We start from the raw sequence: 20481 nt of genomic DNA on the forward strand, positions 1-20481 counted from the left end.
CTGGCAATACATTGATCTTACATTCATCACAAGGTTAGTATTAGTTTTTTTCAGTAGAAGCAACAATATCTGAAAACCAAGAGATCCCTTGCCCTACCCAAAGCCCCTTACATTAAAGGAGACTCAAACCAGTTTAAAACCACCATCTTTTGAATCCACCCCAAGCCCCACCTCACCTTGTACAGGGCTGCCACAATCAGAGCAAGAAGGACAAGTCCACCAACTGTGCTGCCGATGATCACAGGAAGGAAATTGTAGTGCTCTATGCGCTCCACCACTGTCTGCACCTGGAGTGAGAAGGAGTGGTAAGGAAGATGGGCAGAGTCAGATTTATCATCAGCATCCAAGGCTGATTCATCAACTGGAAGTCAAGGCAATCTGCTATTTTCAATATACTAAGGACCTCATCACAAAGGCCCGTGGAATCACCACAAATTTTGGCGAATCCATAAAGTCGCAGCGAGAGGTGTGGAGAACCCGTCACTCCACACATTGCCCAACTTATCCTGACCCCCATCCCATGGGGGGAGGGGGGAGCATCCCTACCCAGCTTCCCTCCATTGCTCCTAAGGCAACATGGGAAGCCTCCTATGTTGCCGCCACCACAGCATATGCCACTTACTCTCCCCTTTTGGCACAGAGCCTGGATAGAAGTCCCTGTGCTCTATGTCGAAAGTGGAGAGCAAGCAGCATACAACAGGCAAATCAGCCCATCTGATGAGGCGGTAAAAAGAATACCCAAATGCCTGGCTGTGAGTGGTCTGTCCATGTCCTCCAAATTACTCCTGGATTACAATAGACCTTGGAGGGGAAAAAAACCCCCAAAATTTAAGCCCTGATTGTGAGAACTATGGGGAGAGGTGCACACTTTCCAACTTTTCACAGATGAAAACTGGGGCACACATGGTCAAGCAAGACCAGAATATGGTCAAGATGGCAAAATGTATTAATTGGGAAGATCACATAAACTAAAAGAGTCTCAAGCAGTTTGATTTTCCCTGGGAAAGTAGGGAGCAAAACTCTGCCCTCTCCTTTCCTCTCCCCTCTGCTGAGTTAATGGAGTACAAACTACCTTTTCATATGAATTCAGTTTGCAGCAATTGAAGTAAGATGAGGACAATGCAGGAAAATGAGAGCAGGAAGAAGAAACCTGGCCATTTTTAAAGCAGCTGAAAAAGTAGAAGGAAAGAGGACTAACAGGGACTGACCCTACCAAATAAGTAATGTTTGAGACTATGGTCTTGCGTTTCTCCTCTGCCTCACTTACCTTGGTCTGGATAAAGCCTTCCTTTTGTGAGTACTTTTTGTCATCATAGGAAATCTTTGCCAAGCTCACCAAAGTCACTTTCTTCTGCTGGATCTGGAAGAGAGAGTTGTTCGGACTTGGGAACTCTATGTTCCCAAGACATTCCACCAGATAAGATTCTATATGGTGGGTTAAAAAGGTGAATTCCTTGATAGGCACCAAAAACCTCTTGGCACTGAGGATGAATAGGGGATTGTGTTAACAGTACAACAGGAAAGCCAAAACAAAAAACCTTCCTCCCTATCTCTGGTCAAGTTTCACCTCCGTACCTGAGATGTCCACTGAAAACTAACGTTCCCCTTGATCCTGAACTCCAGGGGTGTTTTCTGGAACCCCAGCATCTGAATATCACAACGGATTATCTTGCAGGAAGCAACAGAGCAGTCCTGAGAGAGAAGGAAAGATACCTTGAAATCAAGCCAAAGAGAACATCAACAGCATACAAAACAGCTTGACTTTATGTATGCATGTTTAGGAGGATTGCCCTGTAAATATTCAGGCATATATGTAGATTAGTGGAAAAGATGCTCCATAGTGACCCTAAAGCAATAGTATTACTGGGCTGTCCTGACAATATTTGGTCAGAAAAAGAATGTGATTTGTCCATAGTCACTCAGCTTTTCATGGCTGAGTGTGGATTAGAACCCTGCTCTCCAGTTACAACCCAACCCTTAAGCCACAAGACTTCACTGACCACTGACCACCTTAAGCCACAAGACTTCACCTTAAATGATACCCAACTTTTTCATACCTGAATCTAGTAAACCCATACTTTTTTCATAGTGCTTGGAACAAGCAGTCCTGATGCTCTTTATGCTTTCTTACAAACAGAGAAAGCAATAGACATGACCATGTATGGACCAAGTATGGTTCTTCCAACTACTGTTGCTATTGGTGTTTTTTGAGTGTGCACGCTTTTACCTAGATAGTAATCCATCTCAGACCTAAGCAATCCACATCTGGACTCTGAGGACAATTGTGGGAAGGAACACGCCTAAGGTGTGCCCACTCACCAAAACAGGGTGATCCTCCCTGGATGGAAAATCCTGGGAGCCTGCAGTTTCATTCTCCAATATACAATTGGTGATCTGAGGCTGTGGAAGAAGGAAAAAAATAAGAATTAATTGAGTATGTGCATGAAAAGCTAGGTAAGCCTGACTGAAGGTAGGTAATGCTATGGTGAAGGCCTTGTCTTGAGTGGTCAGTCAGGATTAAACAGAGATAGGAAACAGATGGTATTGAGACAGGAAAGCATTGAGTATGGCTTCAGAGGCTGTGATTGATTGAGTACAGTAGAGTCTCACTTATCCAAGCCTCTGGATAATCCAAGCCATTTTTGTAGTCAATGTTTCCAATATATTGAGATATTTTGGTGCTAAATTCGTAAATACAGTAATTACAACATAACATTACTGCGTGTTGAACTACTTTTTCTGTCAAATTTGTTGTATAACATGAAGTTTTGGTGCTTAATTTGTAAAAATCATAACCTAATTTGATGTTTAATAGGCTTTTCCTTGATCAGTCCTTATAATCCAAGATATTCGCTTATCCAAGCTTCTGCCGGCCCGTTTAGCTTGGATAAGTGAGACTCTACTGAAGTTCAAAAGTTAGTTTATTATTTAGTTGTGTCTTAATAAAATTCCACTGGTTTGTTTGCTTTAAAACTGTCTCTGGCTGTCTCTCACAAGCCTCATTAAGAGTCAGGTCAAACTACAATCAGCCCACAAACCAGGATACTCACAAGTCCACATATAGAGGATGGTGGAGAAAAAAGCTAATAACTATACCTCAGAAGGGATGACTTGAGACACATCCCAGACCTGGATGCCTTTCCATTTTACGGGGATCTGAAATGTCACTGAGAAGGGGATGCTTCGTTGTCGGAGGTTCCGCACCTGAAAAAGAAATGGATTCTTTCAAAACAGAAAGAACACACATTATACAATGGCCATTTCTAACTATAAGAATAAGCAAAGCAATCCAGAATCTGAGAATATTATAATTTCTGAGTGATGGATTTCACTTCATTGTACAGGAAACCAGAGTGGAGGTCTCATTCTTGACCATCCTTTGTCTATGGATTTCTCCCTGGCACAAGTCACTAAGCCACACGCTGCCCTTCACCTCATAGCGATGCTCCACACTCTTTCTTGTGTCTTCCTGGCCAGCCGTGAAGTTGACATATTTGGTTGATTCCTCAATGCTGGCAGAATGAAAAAGAATAATGAATGTCAGTAATGAAATGCACTTTGAGACAGAGAAGCAGAGATTTCAGAGACACTATTTTTTGAATGTGACGAAAGGGAGGCTCTTTTGGAGGACACTCTGCAAGTTTAGCTTTCACCCTAAAATAGCTATGTTGTTAATTATGTTTTGTGTGTTTTAGGTCATTTCCACTTATGATGACATGAGGTTTTCTGAGGCTGGGTATGACTTGGCCAGAGGGTTTTCCTATCCGAGTGTTCTCCAGAGTTGTAATCCAATGCTCTGATCACTATCATTCCCTTCTGCCTCTCTTTCCACATTCAAGCAAATATTCGTCTGGGCTCTGGGAAAAAGCCTACATCTTCTAAATTTATTCCTTTCCTCCCATTTCTTGATTATCCCCTTTTATTTATATTGTAAGCATGCAGGGAACATCCAAACTAATTATGGATAACCTGTCTGGGCAAGTGGCCTAAGTACCCTAAAAGCACCAGATATAATCTAATCTTGGACACTAAACAAGGTTGGATGAGTTACCATCAATGAATACCAATAATTGCATGCTGTATTTCAGATGAAGGAATTGGCAAAAGATCTTGGAGTCCCCATGGACAACAAGTTAAACATATGACGATGCAATGCAGCAGCAAAAAAAAAAAAAAAAAAAAAAAAAAGCAAAGCAAACGGGATTTTTGCCTGCATAAATAGGAGTCTATGTCTAGATACAGGGAAGTTATGCTAACCCTCTATTTTGCCTTGGTCAGACCACAACTGGAATCACACTGTGTCCAATTGTGAGCATCGCATTTGAAGGGAGATGTTGTCAAGCTGGAATGTGTCCAGAGGAGGGTGACTCAAATGATCAAGGGTCTGGAGAACAAGCCCTATAAGGGGCGGCTTAAAGAGCTGGGCATGTTTAGCCTGCAGAAGAGAAGGTTGAGAGGAGACATGATGATGGACATGTATAAAGATGTGAGACATGTATAAAGGGAGGAGGGAGCAAGCTTGTTTTCTGCTGCCCTGGAGACTAGGACGTGGAACAATGGCTTTAAACTATAGGAAAGAAGATTCCACCTGAACATTAGGAAGAACTTCCTCACTGTGAGAGGTGTTCAGCAGTGGAACTCTCTGCCCCAGAGTGTGGTGGAGGCTCCTTCTTTGGAGACTTTTAAGCAGAGGCTGGATGGCCATTGGTCGGGGTGCTTTTAATGTGATTTTCCAGCTTCTTGGCAGGGGGTTGGGCTGGATGGCCCATGAGGTTTCTTCTATGATTCTACGAAAAGCACCTCTAAGCATTATTTGCCTAAGAAGACCCTATGGGATTCATGAGCTAATTGGGTAACTTTGCACATATACCCAATCTGCCTAGGAAAGGATGGCTGGCTGGCTGGATGGAAGGTTAAAAAAAATATCTCACGTGGTGACCACAATGTATACTGCATATTTGACAGGCAAGTCTTCTTGGTGAATCATACGATTGGTGATGTTGCCTCCATTTTCACTAGACAAATGAGAGAGAATAAGTACATTAACCTTTTAAAAAAAAAAATTGACCTTTTAACTAATAAGAGCAGTAGCCAAGTTGTTATGCATAAACACCAGCTTCCATGAAAAGATAATGGTTTCCCAGACCCACAAAAACAAGAGTTCATTATGGTCTGCCCACTAACATCATGCCACTACAAAACTGAATCAAGTTAGCATATTTTAATTCAAAAGGCCCGTTAGTGCATAAGTTACCTGTTGGCTTTAGCTATGATCCGTAGAGTGTCTCCTAGATAAGCACCTTGTGAGACATCAAATGTGGCAACAAAGGTAGCCTGAAACACAAAAGCACGTGATGCATGGCTTGGATTAACATGGCTTGGGTTAGTATTTCCTTAAGCGGCTGAGGGGGGAAAGGAAGGGGCCTGAGGCTGTTAGGAATGGTGAGAGTTGGAGTCCAAAATACCTGGAGGGACTAAGTTGGCCCATGCCTGATATAGACTAATGAGCTTAGGAACTCATCGCATCAGGGTTTTTGTTTTTTTTTGTAAAGTGCATAAATATCTCTGAAAACACTGGGGAATTCAAGTCCTCCAAAGCCACAAATGTGTCAAACTGATACCTCTTTTGTAAAAGACTAAAGACCCACAAATCCACATGAGTCAAAAATATACGACAAGAAAGCTTAGAGTTGACCTTCCCTTGAACATGACTGAGATGAGTAATTCCAAGCAGCCTCATAAGTTTAGTTTGCTAACGGTCTGTTCATTTTATTGGAAGAGCCACAGAATATTTCAGAATGTCTCTTTTTTCATTGACACACATTTTAAGTTCGAACCTTTTCTTGCAACACGTTGCCTTTCTGTAGCAAGAAGCTTTAGAAGATCTAGACCTCCATCGATATCTCTTAGTCGGGCTCCCTTGCAACAAACAGTAGGAATAGAAGGAAGCTCCTACCTCTGCTCCGCTCCAGAAAATTGGGTGGTTGACGTTGCAGGTGGCCGTCCTGTTGGCACGTTCTTCTTCAGAGACAGGAGCCGAGTGGCACTTCACGCTCACAACATTTTGGCTGGACTGATAAGAAGGAGGCATCCAAATGTTATGGGAGCATTTCAGAAGACAACATGATACTTACACACCCTGCCCTCTTCATCTCTGCATATTGACAAGCTGGAACATGTCCAAAGAAGGACAATCTAAATCAGGGGTCCCCAAACTTTTGAAGCTGAGGGCCGGTCCACAATCCTTCAGACTGTTGAGGGGCCGAATTATCATTTGAAAAAAACAAAACAAATTCCTATGCATACTGCACATGTCTTATTTGTAGTGCAACAACAACAACAATGAAAAAACAATACAATATTTAAAAATGAAAACAATTTTAACCAACATCAACTTATCAGGATTTCAGTGGAAAGTGTGGGCCTGCTACTGGCCAATGAGATAGTCAAGTTAATTAGGATTGTTGTTGTTGTTGTGTGCCTTCAAGTCATTTCAGACTTTGGCCGAGCCTAAGTCTAAAATTAATTATTTATTTACTGCATTTATTTACTACATTTATATCCCACCCTTCTCATCCCGAAGGGAACTCAGAGCAGCTGTATGTACATACAATATATTGTATTATTAGCATAACACAATATTAGCATTATATATTACTATATTGAACTATACCACTATACTATTACAGTAGAGTCTCATTTATCCAACATAAACGGGCCAGCAGAATGTTGAATAAGCGAATATGTTGGATAATAAGGAGGGATTAAGGAAAAGCCTATTAAACATCAAATTAGTTTATGGTTTTACAAATTAAGCACCAAAACATCATGTTATACAACAAATTTGACAGAAAAAGTAGTTCAATATCCAGTAATGCTATGTAGTAATTACTGTATTTACAAATTTAGCACCAAAATATCATGACGTATTGAAAACATTGACTACAAAAATGCGTTGGATAATCCAGAATGTTGGATAAGCGAGTGTTGGATAAGTGAGACTCTACTGTATATAATATGTAATATATAACATATAATTAGTATTATTATATGGTATTACTATTAGTATTATATTGTATAACATAACATTATTATCAATATTATATGTATATACAATATATTATATTATTAAAACTGATATAAAAATATTATATTAAAAATTGAGGGCGGGGGCCAGGTAAATGACCTTGGAGGGCCGCATCCGGCCCCCGGGCCTTAGTTTGGGGACCCCTGATCTAAATGATCAGAGGTCTGGAAAACAAGCCGTATGAGGAGCAGCTTGGAGAGTTGAGTATGTTTAGCTTGGAGAAGAGACGGTTGAAAAGAGGCATGATAGCCATGCTTAAATATGTGAAAGGATGTCACATTGAGGAGTGGACAAGCTTATTTACAGCTGTTCCAGAGATTAGGAGCAATGGATTCAAATTACAGGAAACAAGATTCTACCTAAACATTAGGAAGAACTTTCTAATGGTTAGGGCTGTTCAACAATAGAATACGCTGACTTGGAGCATGATGGGGTTCTCATCAATTGAATACGCTGACTTGGAGGGTTTTAAACAGAGGCAGGATGGCCATCTGTTGGAGGGCTTAGATCAGGGGTCCCCAAACTAAGGCCCGGGGGCCGGATGCGGCCCTCCGAGGTCATTTACCTGGCCCCCGCCCTCAGTTTTATAATATAATATATTGTATATACATATAATATTGATAATATTATAATGTAATACAATATAACACTAATACCATATAATAATATTAATTATGTATTCTATATTACATATAATATTACTAATAATATTACAGTATAGTGGTATAGTTCAGTATAGTAATATATAATGCTAATATTGTGCTATGCTAATAATATAATATATTGTATGTACATATAATTTGTAAGCCACTCTGAGTCCCCTTTGGGGTGAGAAGGGTGTGATACAAATGTAGTAAATAAATGCAGTAAATAAATAAATAATAAATAAATAAATTTTAGACTTAGGCTTGCCCAAAGTCTGAAATGACTTGAAGGCACACAACAACAACAACAATGACCCTAATTAACTTGACTATCTCATTGGCCAGAAGCAGGACCACACTTCCCATTGAAATCCTGATAAATGTATGTTGGTTAAAATTGTTTTTATTTTTAAATAATGTATTGTTCTTTCATTGTTCTTATTGTTGTTGTTTTTGCACTACAAATAAGACATGTGCAGTGTGCATCGGAATTTGTTTGTATTTTATTTTCAAATGATAATCCGGCCCCTCAACAGTCTGAAGGATTGTGGACCAGCCCTCGGCTTAAAAAGTTTGAGGACCTATGGCTTAGATTGTGGGTTGGGACTTGATGGCACTTAAGAGTCTCTTCCAATTTCAGGATTCTATGATTCTTAGATTCCCCTGGCTGAATCTCTCAGCTCCACCAACCTTCAGCAAAGTGACCTTGCGGTACGACAGTCCTGCTGGGTAGGAGAAGGTGAGTGTGGTGCTGTAGGAATCCTCTCCATGGTTCTGGATAGACGCTGTTACATTGAGCTCAAGAGTCAGGCCTACAATTACAGTGCTCAGGCTGGATGGGAATAAAACAAAATAGAGGGCATGGGCTGGTTAGTCCAATTATAGGTCTCAATAACTAGCTTTTCAAAGGGTTTTAGGGTTCTTCTTCAAGCCCTGAACTCTTCATACATATCCTCCATGAAAAATCAAGAAACGCAGAATATCTGTGTCAATGTCTGCACTCAACAAAATGAATGGCAAAGACTAAAATAATTTCTGTGGCCTGAGATTCTCTAAAGTATTCTGCATTAACTTCAAGTTTGACAAGTATTGTGGTTTCAAAGCAGACCTTATTTCAGTGCAGTATATGTTGAAACACAACTCAAATTTGGTTTGTTTTGCTGGTCAGCTTGCAAAAGACATGTACTTGGCTTTACTTTCATGCTGCAACCTCAATTCACCGGAAGTGGAACTGATCAAAATGAAAGAAAAGCTGGGGCATAAAATGGAGGGTTTTTAAAAAACAGTCTAGAATGGCAAGGAGAAGTTCAATTACATGACAGTGTGAAAAAAGGATTAATTCAAAATGGGAGAAACACCAGCATTATGAATTTTAAAGGAGCAAAAAAAATTACCCATCACTGGGACACTTTGAAAGCCTAATTTCATGGAGAAGCAAGAAAGGAAACCACTGAACTGCTGAACGTGCTGACTGAAAGGTTGGCAGTTTGAATCCGCGGAGCGGGGTAAGCTTCTGCTGTTAGCCCCAGCTTCTGCCAACCTAGCAGTTCGAAAACATGCAAATGTGAGTAGATCAATAGATACCACTCTGGCAGGAAGGTAACAGCGCTCCATGCATTCATGCTGGCCACATGACCTAGGAGGTGTCTACGGACAACGCCGGCTCTTTGGCTTAAAAATGGAGATGAGAGTCAGACTCGACTAGACTTAATGTCAGGGGAAAACCTTTACCTTACCCTGAGAAAGTAAATGAGGTCTGTAGAACATCTTCACATTTCCCATCACTGCCACAGTTCTTCTCAAAGGGGAGCTGCAAAATGTGCATAACATTCAAATGGATTCAAACTTCCCCGCCCCTTAAATACAGAGTTTTCAAATGGGTTGGTAGGAGAATTATATGAACATGCCAGAATCCCAAGATCCTCAGGTGAGAGATTTCTATTAGTCCCACCAACCCATCCAGTGGTTAGTTGGTTGTATGGAAAGGGCTTTTTAGGAGAATGGACTGTACTTCTACATTCAGTGTTATGTTTTTAAACAATTTAATTTTTTTTAAAAAAAACTAGTGGTGCTTTAATTTTTTTTTTTCGTGTCAGGAGCAACTTGAGTTGCTTCTGGTATGAGAGAATTGGCCGTCTGCAAGGACGTTGCCCAGGGGATACCCAGATGTTTTAATGTTTTACCATCCTTGTGGGAGGCTTCTCTCATGTCCCCGCATGGAGCTGGAGCTGATAGAGGGTGGGATTCGAACCTGGCAGTTTCAGATCAGCAACCCAACCTTCAAGTCACGAGGCTTTAATCCACTACGCCAACGGGGACTCCGGTGCTTTAATAATAACTTGCTTAATTGTGTTTTAATTCTTTTATCATCAGGTTTTTAGCTTTATTTGCTTTTGACCTTGGGTCCCATGTTGGGAGAAAATACACTGATTTTGGATCCAGAGATTCAACTATACATGGCTTGAAAATATCCCCCCTCCCATTTTGTCTAAAGAATGTCATTTTACTATGTCATTGTGAATAATGGTACTTGAGCATCCACGGATTTTGGTATCTGTGGGGGATACGCAAGTGCTGGACCCAAACTCAGCTGATACCAAAAGTCCACTGTACAAGTAAAATCAAATAAATAATAAAATGTCTCTATGAGCGGACTGTTTCTCAATTAACAACCTATGAAGTACGTTGGACCCAACAAAACCTTTTCCCTCCTTCCCCTCTCTTTTGCTCTGTCCTCACAATTAACATCTCCTCTTTATGTCTGTTTGTCTTTTTATGTTAGGAGAAGTGTTACCATCAGCCAAGAGGAATGTGCATATAAGGAAGAGGGAAGGGGTTCAGAAAAGGGAACCCTCTCAAGGAAGAATCCTGTCTTGCTACTGGGCCTGGTATTACTCTGGTGTGACCTGGGAGGGCACTCACTTGGGCAGTGTAGATCTGCTGGGACTCTTTGCTCAGGATCGGCTGGAGTCCCTGGGCTTGATCAATGGGGTCCCCCGTAAGGCTGTAATTGAGCCGCAAGGTGATGGGAGTCAGGGTATCTTCAATGCAGCTCTAAGAAATGAAGCAAGAAGGGAGGCACTTTAAAAAGGATATTAGTGGCAGACTGCTGCTTCTGAGTTTCTTTTGATTTTGCATGTCATCAGGGAACATATCTCTTGCTCATCAGCCTTCAAGCCACCTGTCAACTTATGGCAACTGTGTACATGTCTGAGTTTTCTTAGATAGAAGTAGTCAGAGACTGGGTTGCTGTGAGTTTTCGGGGCTGTATGGCCATGTCCCAGAAGCATTATCTCCTGACATTCCACGTGCATCTATGGCAGGCATCCCCAGAGATTGTGAGGTCTGTTAAAAACTAGGCAAGAGGGGTTTACATATCTGTGGAAAGTCTAGGGTGGGAGAATGAACTTTTGTCTGTTTGAGGCAAGTGTTAATGTAGTAATTGGCCACCTTGATTAGCAATGAATAGCCTTGCGGCTTCGAGGACTTGCTGCCTACTGTCTGGGGGAATCCTTTTTGTCTCAAACAGACAAGAGTTCTCTCTGCCACCCTGCACTTTCTACAGATATACAAACCCCTCTTGCCTGATTTTCAACAGGCCTCACAATCTTTGAGGAAGCCAGCCATAGATGCAGGCAAAACGTCAGGAGAGAATGCTTCTGGAACATGGCCATACAGCCCCGGAAACTTACAGTAACCCAGTGATTCTGGCCATGAAAGCCTTTGACAACATATTCAGAGACTATTTTGTCAGTTCCTTTCTCTGAAATGTAACCTACAGGCAGTCTCCTGTCCAAGTATAAACCCAAGCTGACCCTGCTTAGCTTCCAAGATCATATGGTTCCTTTGGGGTGTTATTTAGCCTTTATATACATTTAGTACTTCTCAAAAATGTACAAGGGAACTTCTATAGGACATGATGACAACTCACAGGCAAATTGATGACATGATCCTTGCATTTTTGTTCAAGCCCAATCTTGAAACCTGCATTCCAAACAGGAGACTTAGAGCTGAAGGAGGCTAAATTCTTTGTCTTCTCAGAATCCAGGGCCAGGCTGTACTGAAGGTCACTAAAAATAACATCTGGATTGGGAAATGGAGACAAAAAAGAGATTATGGTCAGCATCACAGAATGCTTGAGGAAGTCATCTACAACAACACATGGAAAAAAGTGAGCGGGACATAATTTCTTTCCCTTTGGCATTCTCTGTTCTATACTTCAGGAATCTTCTTTCGCTTTGTATTTGTGCTCTTTAACCTTTTTATTATCATGTTTGTTGATTTAAATGGCTCTCTATAAGCATTTCAATATCCACCAATTGTCCTATCATTTTCCTCTTCTAAACAAGCCCACGCCTGAGTACTGATCACAGACTCACCTAGTTTATCCTTTGTAGCTTTGGAAACAGTGAAGCACGCTCTTGCCACACTGGCCATCTTTTCCACAGGTTCTTGGCTCTGACACCTGAAGTCGGAGATGGGAATCAAAGGGGGCTGGAACTCAATAGAGACCCTCATATCCAGAACAGGGCGGGACCTAGAAGAGAAAAGAAAAAGACAACGCAGTCACATCCATTGGCCAGGGGTTACAAATTGTCAGTCCTCCCAGAAAACATACAAGTCGATATCTGGGAAAAATTGCTGAACTTGTGTTCAGTTTTTTAAAAGCCAGAGAAAAAAAGAATGATGGTAAAGGATGAAGACAGTCTCTGGATGAGCAGGGCTAGCTCTGTATTTGAGGAGGTCTGAACTGTTGTTTTTTTGTGTGTGACAGGAGCGACTTGAGAAACTGCAAGTCGCTTCTGGTGTGAGAGAATTGGCTGTCTGCAAGAACGTTGCCCAAGGGACGCCCGGATGGTTTGATGTTTTACCATCCTTGTGAGAAGTTTATCTCATGTCCCTGCATTGGGAGCTGGAGCTGACAAAGGGAGTTAATCTATGCTCTCCCTGAATTTGAACCAGCAATCTTCAGGTCAGCAACCCAACCTTCAAGTCAGTAATCCTGCTGGCACAAGGTTTTAACCCATTTTGCCACCAGGGGCTCCTGACTATGGATTAATTGGTGAAATTATAGGTCAGGAAAATCATTCCCACAATATATGGCTGATAGCATGGGTAACTGAAGGGTTAAAATCACTCAGTGCCTAGAGGGGCGAACCAGGAATCCCATATCCGGCCAGGCAACTGTGACCAGCCAAGATGCCATGTCCGTGAGTGTTAACAGAGATAAACAGATACAGTAGAGTCTCACTTATCCAAGATAAACAGGCCACCAGAACAGTGGATAAGCAAAAATCTGGGATAATAACGAGGGATTTAGAAAAAACCTATTAAACATAAAATTACATTATGATTTTACAAATTAAGCACCAAAACATCATGTTTTACAAGTAATTGACAGAAAAAGCAGTTCAATACACAGTAATGTTATATAGTAATTACGAATTTAGCACCAAAACATTGCAACATTTACTACAAAAATAATGACTACTAAAAGGCAGACAGCCTTGGATAATACAGAACCTTGGATAAGTGAAGCTTGGATAAGTGAGACTCTACTGTAATTGCAACAGTACAAAAGCACTGGCTGTGTGCTTGGTACTTTCTCTTCCATTGTGATCACCTCTCTGTAAGTAACTGTAAATAGTTAGAACTAGAAATAAAGCATTTGCCACTGAGGTTGATTAAAAAAGCACAGAGGCAGAGGAAGAGCACATAGGTGCAGCTCTGTTTTAAAAGTGCATGCCTCAGATCAAACTGCTCAGGATCTGAAGGCTGCAAATTCCAGGGGTCTCTCAGACATCATTGTAAATGTCCCTTAAAGCTTGATAGATCAGGTAAAAACATTTTTCATTCGACACAGGTTTACCTTTGAAAGTGGTCCTCAGACCAAAAGGGGAATCTATTTGGAGCACCTGTGTAAGAAATCAGTTAATGTGTTTGTCAACTGCAAAATAAAATGCGTGAAGATGATTGGTTGAGCCATATCTGGAGCGCTGTTAAGCCTGGGAGTTTCTGATACTGTTGTAATTTTGTTCAGGCTTGAGCTAAGCAGGTGCAGTGATAGTTGGAAGAGAAAACTAAAGGAGAGAGACACAGAATTTGAAGTGTGCTCTTGCTTCATGGAATTTATCCACATGGACAAAAGAAATACAATTTTAATTCTCTCATAAAAGGACACTATGTGAGTTGGTGCAACTGAGCACATTGTACATATGTTGTTCTGAGTTTAAGAAGAACAAACCACTTGTTCTTTATTGTTCACCTGCGTGGCACATTATCTTCTTTCTCTGGCAAGACAGTGCGTGGACTACACATTTTGATTGTTCATTCTGTAACAACCTGGACCTCAACAACTACACAAAGTTGTTGGGTTCAGATATCCAGGGCTATGAATCACATCTGGAATTACATGGAAGCTTGAAGATATCTTGGAGTCAATGAAATCCCACTCCCCACATACAAATCTAGCTAATTCAGTCGACATACATAGAGTGATGATATTTCTGTGTGTTACACATAAAGCTATCCCACCAAAGAAAAATGATGAGGATATCAAAAACAAAAGGATTGCATGGTTAGGTTTTGTTCAGAGGGAACAAAGAGGAAACCAAGAGAAAGTGGGAATCCTCACCTGAGCAGCAGGACCTGTCCCTGTCGTCCCACCGCGATGTCCTTCAGCCCATCCCCTGTAAGGTCTGTCCCTCCACTGACAGCTTGGCCGAAGTACAGGAGCCCTCCAGAAAAGCGTAGCCCTCCAATGCGCTGCAAAAAGAAAAAGAGAGAGAGAGGAGGCAAAATTGAAGATGTTATTAGATATAGACTATGGCTAACAAGGAAAGGAGATTCCACCTGAATCTGGCTGTAAGAAGAGCTGTTCAAGGGTGGAGTGTGATAAAGACTCCTTCTTGGAGGCTTTTAAACAGAGGCTGGATGGCTATGAACTTTTCCTGCATGGCATGGAGTTGAACTAGATGACCTATGTGGTGTCTTCTGTTGGATTATGGATGTATGTGTATGAAATGTAAATCAAGTGTTTCTGCTGTTTTGCAAGAGTGTGTGTTTCAGTAATGAGACAGTTAACAGCAGGCTATTTAGACTGATTTCCGGCTTTGGAGGTCGGAACTTCCTTCAGACGGAGGAATGTTTTATCTTATCTCTGTGTGTGTTGAGCTGGTGCTTGCCGAGGCAAGAGGCTATAGAAGAATGCCAGCTCAGAGCGATGGCTTTTGCTATGCTTTGTAAATATGTTTGTAGATATTGAAATAAATGTTTGAACTTCAGACTAATTATGTGTTTGAGTCTGACATTGAACAGGAATTGGTGAAGCAGACGATTACAACCAATTCATCAGGGTGCTGGAGAAGATGATTGATGGAGCTTGAAGAAACCCACCCAAAGCACGCACCTTGACCTCCACCCAGGTGACATCTTCCAACTCTATAATTCTATGAATGTCCTTTCTCGGCACAAAAACTGTGCTCAGCTCACCTGGATGAATTCGGGGTTGAGTGACGTCTGCTTCCCCGCAAAGATATACAAAGCTCCAGTGTTTTCACCTTCCAGGGGTGCCCCAATTGCCACGTCCGTCCATCCATCACCAGTGATGTCACCTGCTTCTGCCATGCTGGCCCCAAAGCGACTAAAAATGTGTCCCACCTGCCCTTTCAAAGTTGTGCTACAACGAAGCGATTGCCCCTGACCAGTGGAGACAGAGAAAAACATATGAATGAAAGGGGACAAAAGGCAACTAAAAATGGCACTGTCGTTTTCTCCTGAACTGATATCACACGAAGACTAAAAGAGTAGGCAAAGATTATGCATCCCATCTAAAATTCTGTGGCTGCCTCCTGCAGAATTCTAGGGCTTGTAGTTCAGGAGAGGAGCCTTTACAAAGCTCCGCAAGAGAGGTCATGGTCTTACTAAACTACAAGTCCCAGAATTCTGCAGGAGGCAGCCAAATGATTTCAGATGGGATACAAACTCTTTGCCTACTGTATTGTCGAAGGCTTTCATGGCTGGAATTGCTGGGGCAGTGTGTGGCTTCCGGGCTGCATGGCCGTGTTCTAGCAGCATTTTCTCCTGACGTTTCGCCTGCATCTGTGGCTGGCATCGTCGGGGGATCCAATGGTAGTCCAGCAAGTGGAGTATATTAACCTGTGGAATATCCAGGGTGGGAGAAAAGAACCATTGTCTGTTATACAGATGTAAAGGATGCAATTAGCCAGCTAGAGTTTTATGTGTTGAGTGGGATCCACCCATTAGTGGGATCCACCCATTTACATGTTGAGTGGGATCCACCCTCTCACATGCTATACTCCACTTGCTTAACTACCATCAGATCTTCTGAAGATGCCAGCCACAGTTGCAGGCAAAATGTCAGGAGAAAATGCTGCTAGAACACAGCCACACAGCCCAGAAACCATACAACACCCTTCTTTGTCTATTCTTTCAGCTCTAGTGTGATAACACACATGGAAAATATTTTTCCAACTAAGGAAAACCAGATCCCATACATTTGGAAGACACCACAATCGAATTACCAACATGCAATGATACCAAGGAATTATTCCGAAAATGTAGTACTTTGGACTCTAAATCATAAAGTCACACAATTTGAAATGCTATAATAATGGTGCCATGCTCACTCTAGGAAAATTCTTTCAGTTCCAAGGTCCCAGCTTTTGCAAATATTTAGGAATAATGACAAAGAGGGTCCTTCTTCTGAACATATGTGTCTTACTCCTCACTTCTCTGAATAACCAGAAGAAGCCAAAACTATGCTAGGCTAAAGTATATCTCAAAGATACATTTAAGCCCAAATATCGCTAATTCTTTGTTCCCACAAAACCCTCAAGCAATATCGTCTTTCATTTAAATTATAGATCTGTTAGCCTGTTTCTTTTAAATTGTGTCAGAAGTAACTTGAGAACATATTGCAAGTCACTTCTGGTGTGAGAGAATTGACAGTCTACAGAGACACTGCCCAGGGGACACCCGGATGTGTTAGCTGGGAGGCTTCTCTCATGTCCCTGCAAGCTAGAGCTGACAGATGGGAGCTCACCCTGTCCCACAGATTTGAACCAGCAACCTTCAGGCCAGCAACCTAACCTTACAGGTTAGAATAGGGGAAGGGGCTTGGAAGCATTAGTAAGAGAAGTAAAATATCAATGATAAAGCATTACAGAAAAAATAATGTTGACATAAGAAACAGCAATAAAATTAATTCATTAGGCAAACAGTTACTTTTAGAAATCCTTTAAAATTACTAGAAATCACCAGGGATGGATTAAAGTAATAAAAAATAACTGTTGTTCAAAATTATATCATAGGCATTTAATAGTAAAAGTCACACATTTATTGAATAACTTTCCATAATTTTAACAAATAGTGTGGGTTAAAGTTTTTTTTTATCATGTCAGAAGCGACTTGAGAACATACTGCAAGTCGCTTCTGATGTGAGACAATTGGCCGTCTACAGAGATGCCCAAATGTCCAGGGGACGCCCAGATGTGTTACCAACCTTCTGGAAGGCTTTTCTCATGTCCCCGCAAGCTAGTGCTGACAGACGGGAGCTCACCCCATCTCGCAGATTTGAACCAGCAACCTTCAGGTCAGCAACCCAACCTTTAAGTCAGCAGTCCAGCTGGCACAAGGGTTTAGACTTTGTGGATTAAAGTTATCAACAATGACTTATAAATGTGTGAATAGTACCTGAAGCGATTTCTATGTTAGTCTGTTTGAACATTAAAAGACATAAAGAAATTCAGCATCATTTTTGAGATTAACAGGAAGAAGACATTTCTAACAGAAGCTTTTGTAGACTCAGTCTTGTACTAGAAGTTTCTTCTTCCTAGCTACTGAATTCCTTTGTGTGTTTTCATATTTAATGCACTATCTCCAAAGTCTGCACACATGTGCACATATATACAAGTGAGGGTGCACACACCACACACACAGCTACCTTTGTCCCCTTTGCCATTAATTCACAGATGTAGACCCTTCCTCCAGTGAGACCATCATAGTACATGGGGGCTCCAACCAGAACCAGATCTGTGTTTGCATCTTGATCCAAGTCCACTGAGCACAGAGTCGCTCCAAAATAGGAACCAACCTATGGCATGAGAGAAATTACCTTTTGTATTTTGTCTTCCTCCGTTCATGTTAACTTTTATTCAGATCCAAGTCTGTGTTTGCATATTTTGTTTGTGCAGAGAAATCAAAATTTGGAACAAACTTTTTAAAAAAATTATTATTCCTTCTATTAGAAATGGAATGAACCAGAAGTGTTACAACATGGTGCCTTATTCCCAGAGTGATATTGGAGTCAATGGGCTACTGGAAGCAGCTAAAATAACCAAAAACTTAACAGTGTCATTTCCCAGCTCTCCTTCTTCAAAGCAGGCCATCTCTCAGGACAACCACAGAGTTTGTCCCAAGGCCAAGAGATTAGGAAATATTATTTATTTAATAATAAAGTTATTAAACTTTATTTGACAGCCTTATAATATGAATCCACTAGACAATATTAGGATAATGTTTTCAACTGGTGAGAAGGAAATATCTCTTATGTCTGTGAGTTGATCCACAAATGATTGTGGACTCCACACCTTCTGTCCACATTTAGAAGTTTTCCATCAAGTCTCTCACCTTCATCTGCATTTCCCTCAATGCAGCCCATACCTGTTCTCCAACAGCTTCTGCTTTCAGTTGCCATTCTCCATGTCTGGGGTGTTTCTCAAACAGAACCACTTTGCCAACATAGTCATAGCGAGGAGCTCCCACCACAAAACTAATTTTCCCATTGAGCTGGACAGGCTGAGACGAATAGCCTAAAGGGGAACGGAAAGTGATTATAATTTAGTGGTGCAATTTGAGTTGGGTTGGGTTTTGCTTGAAGATGGTGGACAAGAAAAGAAAATATATCTAAAAACCATTCATAAATCCCTGATCTCAAAGTAAAGGTTTGCAACCAGGGCCGTAGCCAGAAAAAAATTTCGGGAGGGGTTTTGAAAATTTTGGGGGGGGGGGGGCAGGATTAACCCCGAGCACACACCCCTCCCCGCTACAAACCTGTCAATATCTGCTTGAGATAGTGCCTGGAGGGACTCTTAAGGTTTTGTTTCTCATAGACTTAGCATGGGGATTTGGTTAACCAGTTAAAATTCATGAGTAAACCAGGTTTTTTTTATAACCTGAAAAATTTCGGGGGGGGGGGGGGGGGTTGAACCCCTAAAACCGCCCCCTTGCTACAGGCCTGTTTGCAACAATTTCATTGCTAGCCTTTTTCCAAGGTTGTCAGATTGGTATGCTGTATATACTCAAGTATAAGCCGACCCGAATATAAGCCGAGACACCTAATTTTATCACCAAAAAAAACTGGGAAAACATTGCTTCCAGTATAAGCTGAGGGTGGTAAATTTCAGAAATAAAAATAGATACCAATGAAATTGCATTAATTGAGGCATCAGTAGGTTGAATGTTTTTGAATATTTATATAAAGCTCAAATTTAAGATAAGACTGTCCAATTCTGATCAAATCATTATTCTCATCTTCTTCAATGTAAATGTGCTTATGTATCCTTTTAATAATAATAGAGTAAAATAATACATGTAATAATAATAATAATAATAATAATAATAAAAATAATAATACAGGAAAATAATACATGTAATAATAAATAGAGTAAAATAATAAATGTAGTAATAATAACAAGATGAGAGTGAAATAATAAATGTATAAATAATAATAAATAATAGAGTAAAATAAATGTAATAGTAGCAACAATAATAGAGAAAAATAATAAATGTAATAATACCATGTTGTCGAAGGTTTTCATGGCCGGGATCACAGGGTTGTTGTATGTCTTTCGGGCTGTGTGGCCATGTTCCAGAAGTATTCTCTCCTAACGTTTCGCCCACATCTATGGCAGGCATAGATGTGGGCGAAACGTCAGGAGAGAATACTTCTGGAACATGGCCACACAGCCCGAAAGACATACAACAACCCTGTAATAATACAAATAATAATAGAGAAAAATAATAAATGTACCATATATTCTTGAGTATAAGATGACCCAAATATAAGCCAACCAGGACCCTCACCCGAGTATAAGCCAAGGGGGACTTTTTCAGTCTTAAAAAAAGAGCTGAAAAACTAGGCTTATACTCGAGTATATACAGTATCTGCTTTCCCCTCATCTTGCCCCCACAATAACTCTTTGAGGTAAGCACAACTAAAGGAGCCCCTAGTAGCACAATGGGTTAAACCCTTGTGTCAGCAGGACTGCTGACTGACAGGTTAGCAGTTCAAATATGGGGAGAGCAGGTGAGCTCCCTCTGTCAGCTCCAGCTCCCCATGCAGGGACATGAGAGAAGCCTCCCACAAGAATGCAGTTTCTCAAGTCGCTCCTGACACACAAAAAATGCCCAACTGAGAGATGAAGACTGCTTGAAATCCAAGTTCCAGGTCAGTCTAAAAAGTCTGAAAAAGCCATGGGTGGCTGGTGGAACAAAAAAAAATACTTCTAGTTTAATTGTCTACCTCAAATGCTGCTAGTCCAAATCAACCAAATTGAGAGATGAAGAGTTTGGTCTGCCAAAAGAGGCAGGAAAAGAAGCACAAGATGATGAAATATGGCCAATTTTTGGTAAATGTCTTATCAGTAATAGAGCAAGGTTTGCTCCAGATGTCTCTGGAGTAAAAATAGTGTTTGTAGAACATGGAAGATAAGGCAAGAGATGGGGGAG

The 20481-nt window shown here is 41.0% G+C and overlaps 1 protein-coding gene and 1 long non-coding RNA gene across 2 annotated transcripts in view; one reads left to right on the plus strand and one right to left on the minus strand.

Annotated features, from left to right (window-relative positions):
• LOC100557375 (integrin alpha-X) overlaps positions 1-20481 on the minus strand; it is a 40427-nt gene that overhangs the window by 3003 nt on the left and 16943 nt on the right. The window contains exons 12-29 of the mRNA XM_062984018.1: positions 18415-18563; positions 17696-17845; positions 15223-15429; positions 14366-14496; positions 12111-12268; positions 11663-11814; positions 10654-10785; positions 9468-9541; positions 8422-8563; positions 5957-6073; positions 5255-5334; positions 4932-5015; positions 3434-3512; positions 3097-3204; positions 2320-2400; positions 1576-1692; positions 1268-1360; positions 177-287 (exon numbers count right to left, since the gene is read on the minus strand). Of these exons, the coding sequence (XP_062840088.1) occupies positions 177-287; positions 1268-1360; positions 1576-1692; positions 2320-2400; positions 3097-3204; positions 3434-3512; positions 4932-5015; positions 5255-5334; positions 5957-6073; positions 8422-8563; positions 9468-9541; positions 10654-10785; positions 11663-11814; positions 12111-12268; positions 14366-14496; positions 15223-15429; positions 17696-17845; positions 18415-18563 (2165 nt within the window). The remainder of the gene's footprint in view (positions 1-176; positions 288-1267; positions 1361-1575; positions 1693-2319; positions 2401-3096; positions 3205-3433; positions 3513-4931; positions 5016-5254; positions 5335-5956; positions 6074-8421; positions 8564-9467; positions 9542-10653; positions 10786-11662; positions 11815-12110; positions 12269-14365; positions 14497-15222; positions 15430-17695; positions 17846-18414; positions 18564-20481) is intronic.
• Positions 9538-15020, plus strand: LOC134299905 (uncharacterized). Its single transcript, XR_010007161.1, has 2 exons — positions 9538-10619; positions 11773-15020. It is a non-coding gene; the product is annotated as an uncharacterized LOC134299905 (long non-coding RNA).

Source organism: Anolis carolinensis, chromosome 6, assembly GCF_035594765.1.
Source record: "Anolis carolinensis isolate JA03-04 chromosome 6, rAnoCar3.1.pri, whole genome shotgun sequence".
Taxonomy (NCBI): domain Eukaryota; kingdom Metazoa; phylum Chordata; class Lepidosauria; order Squamata; family Dactyloidae; genus Anolis; species Anolis carolinensis.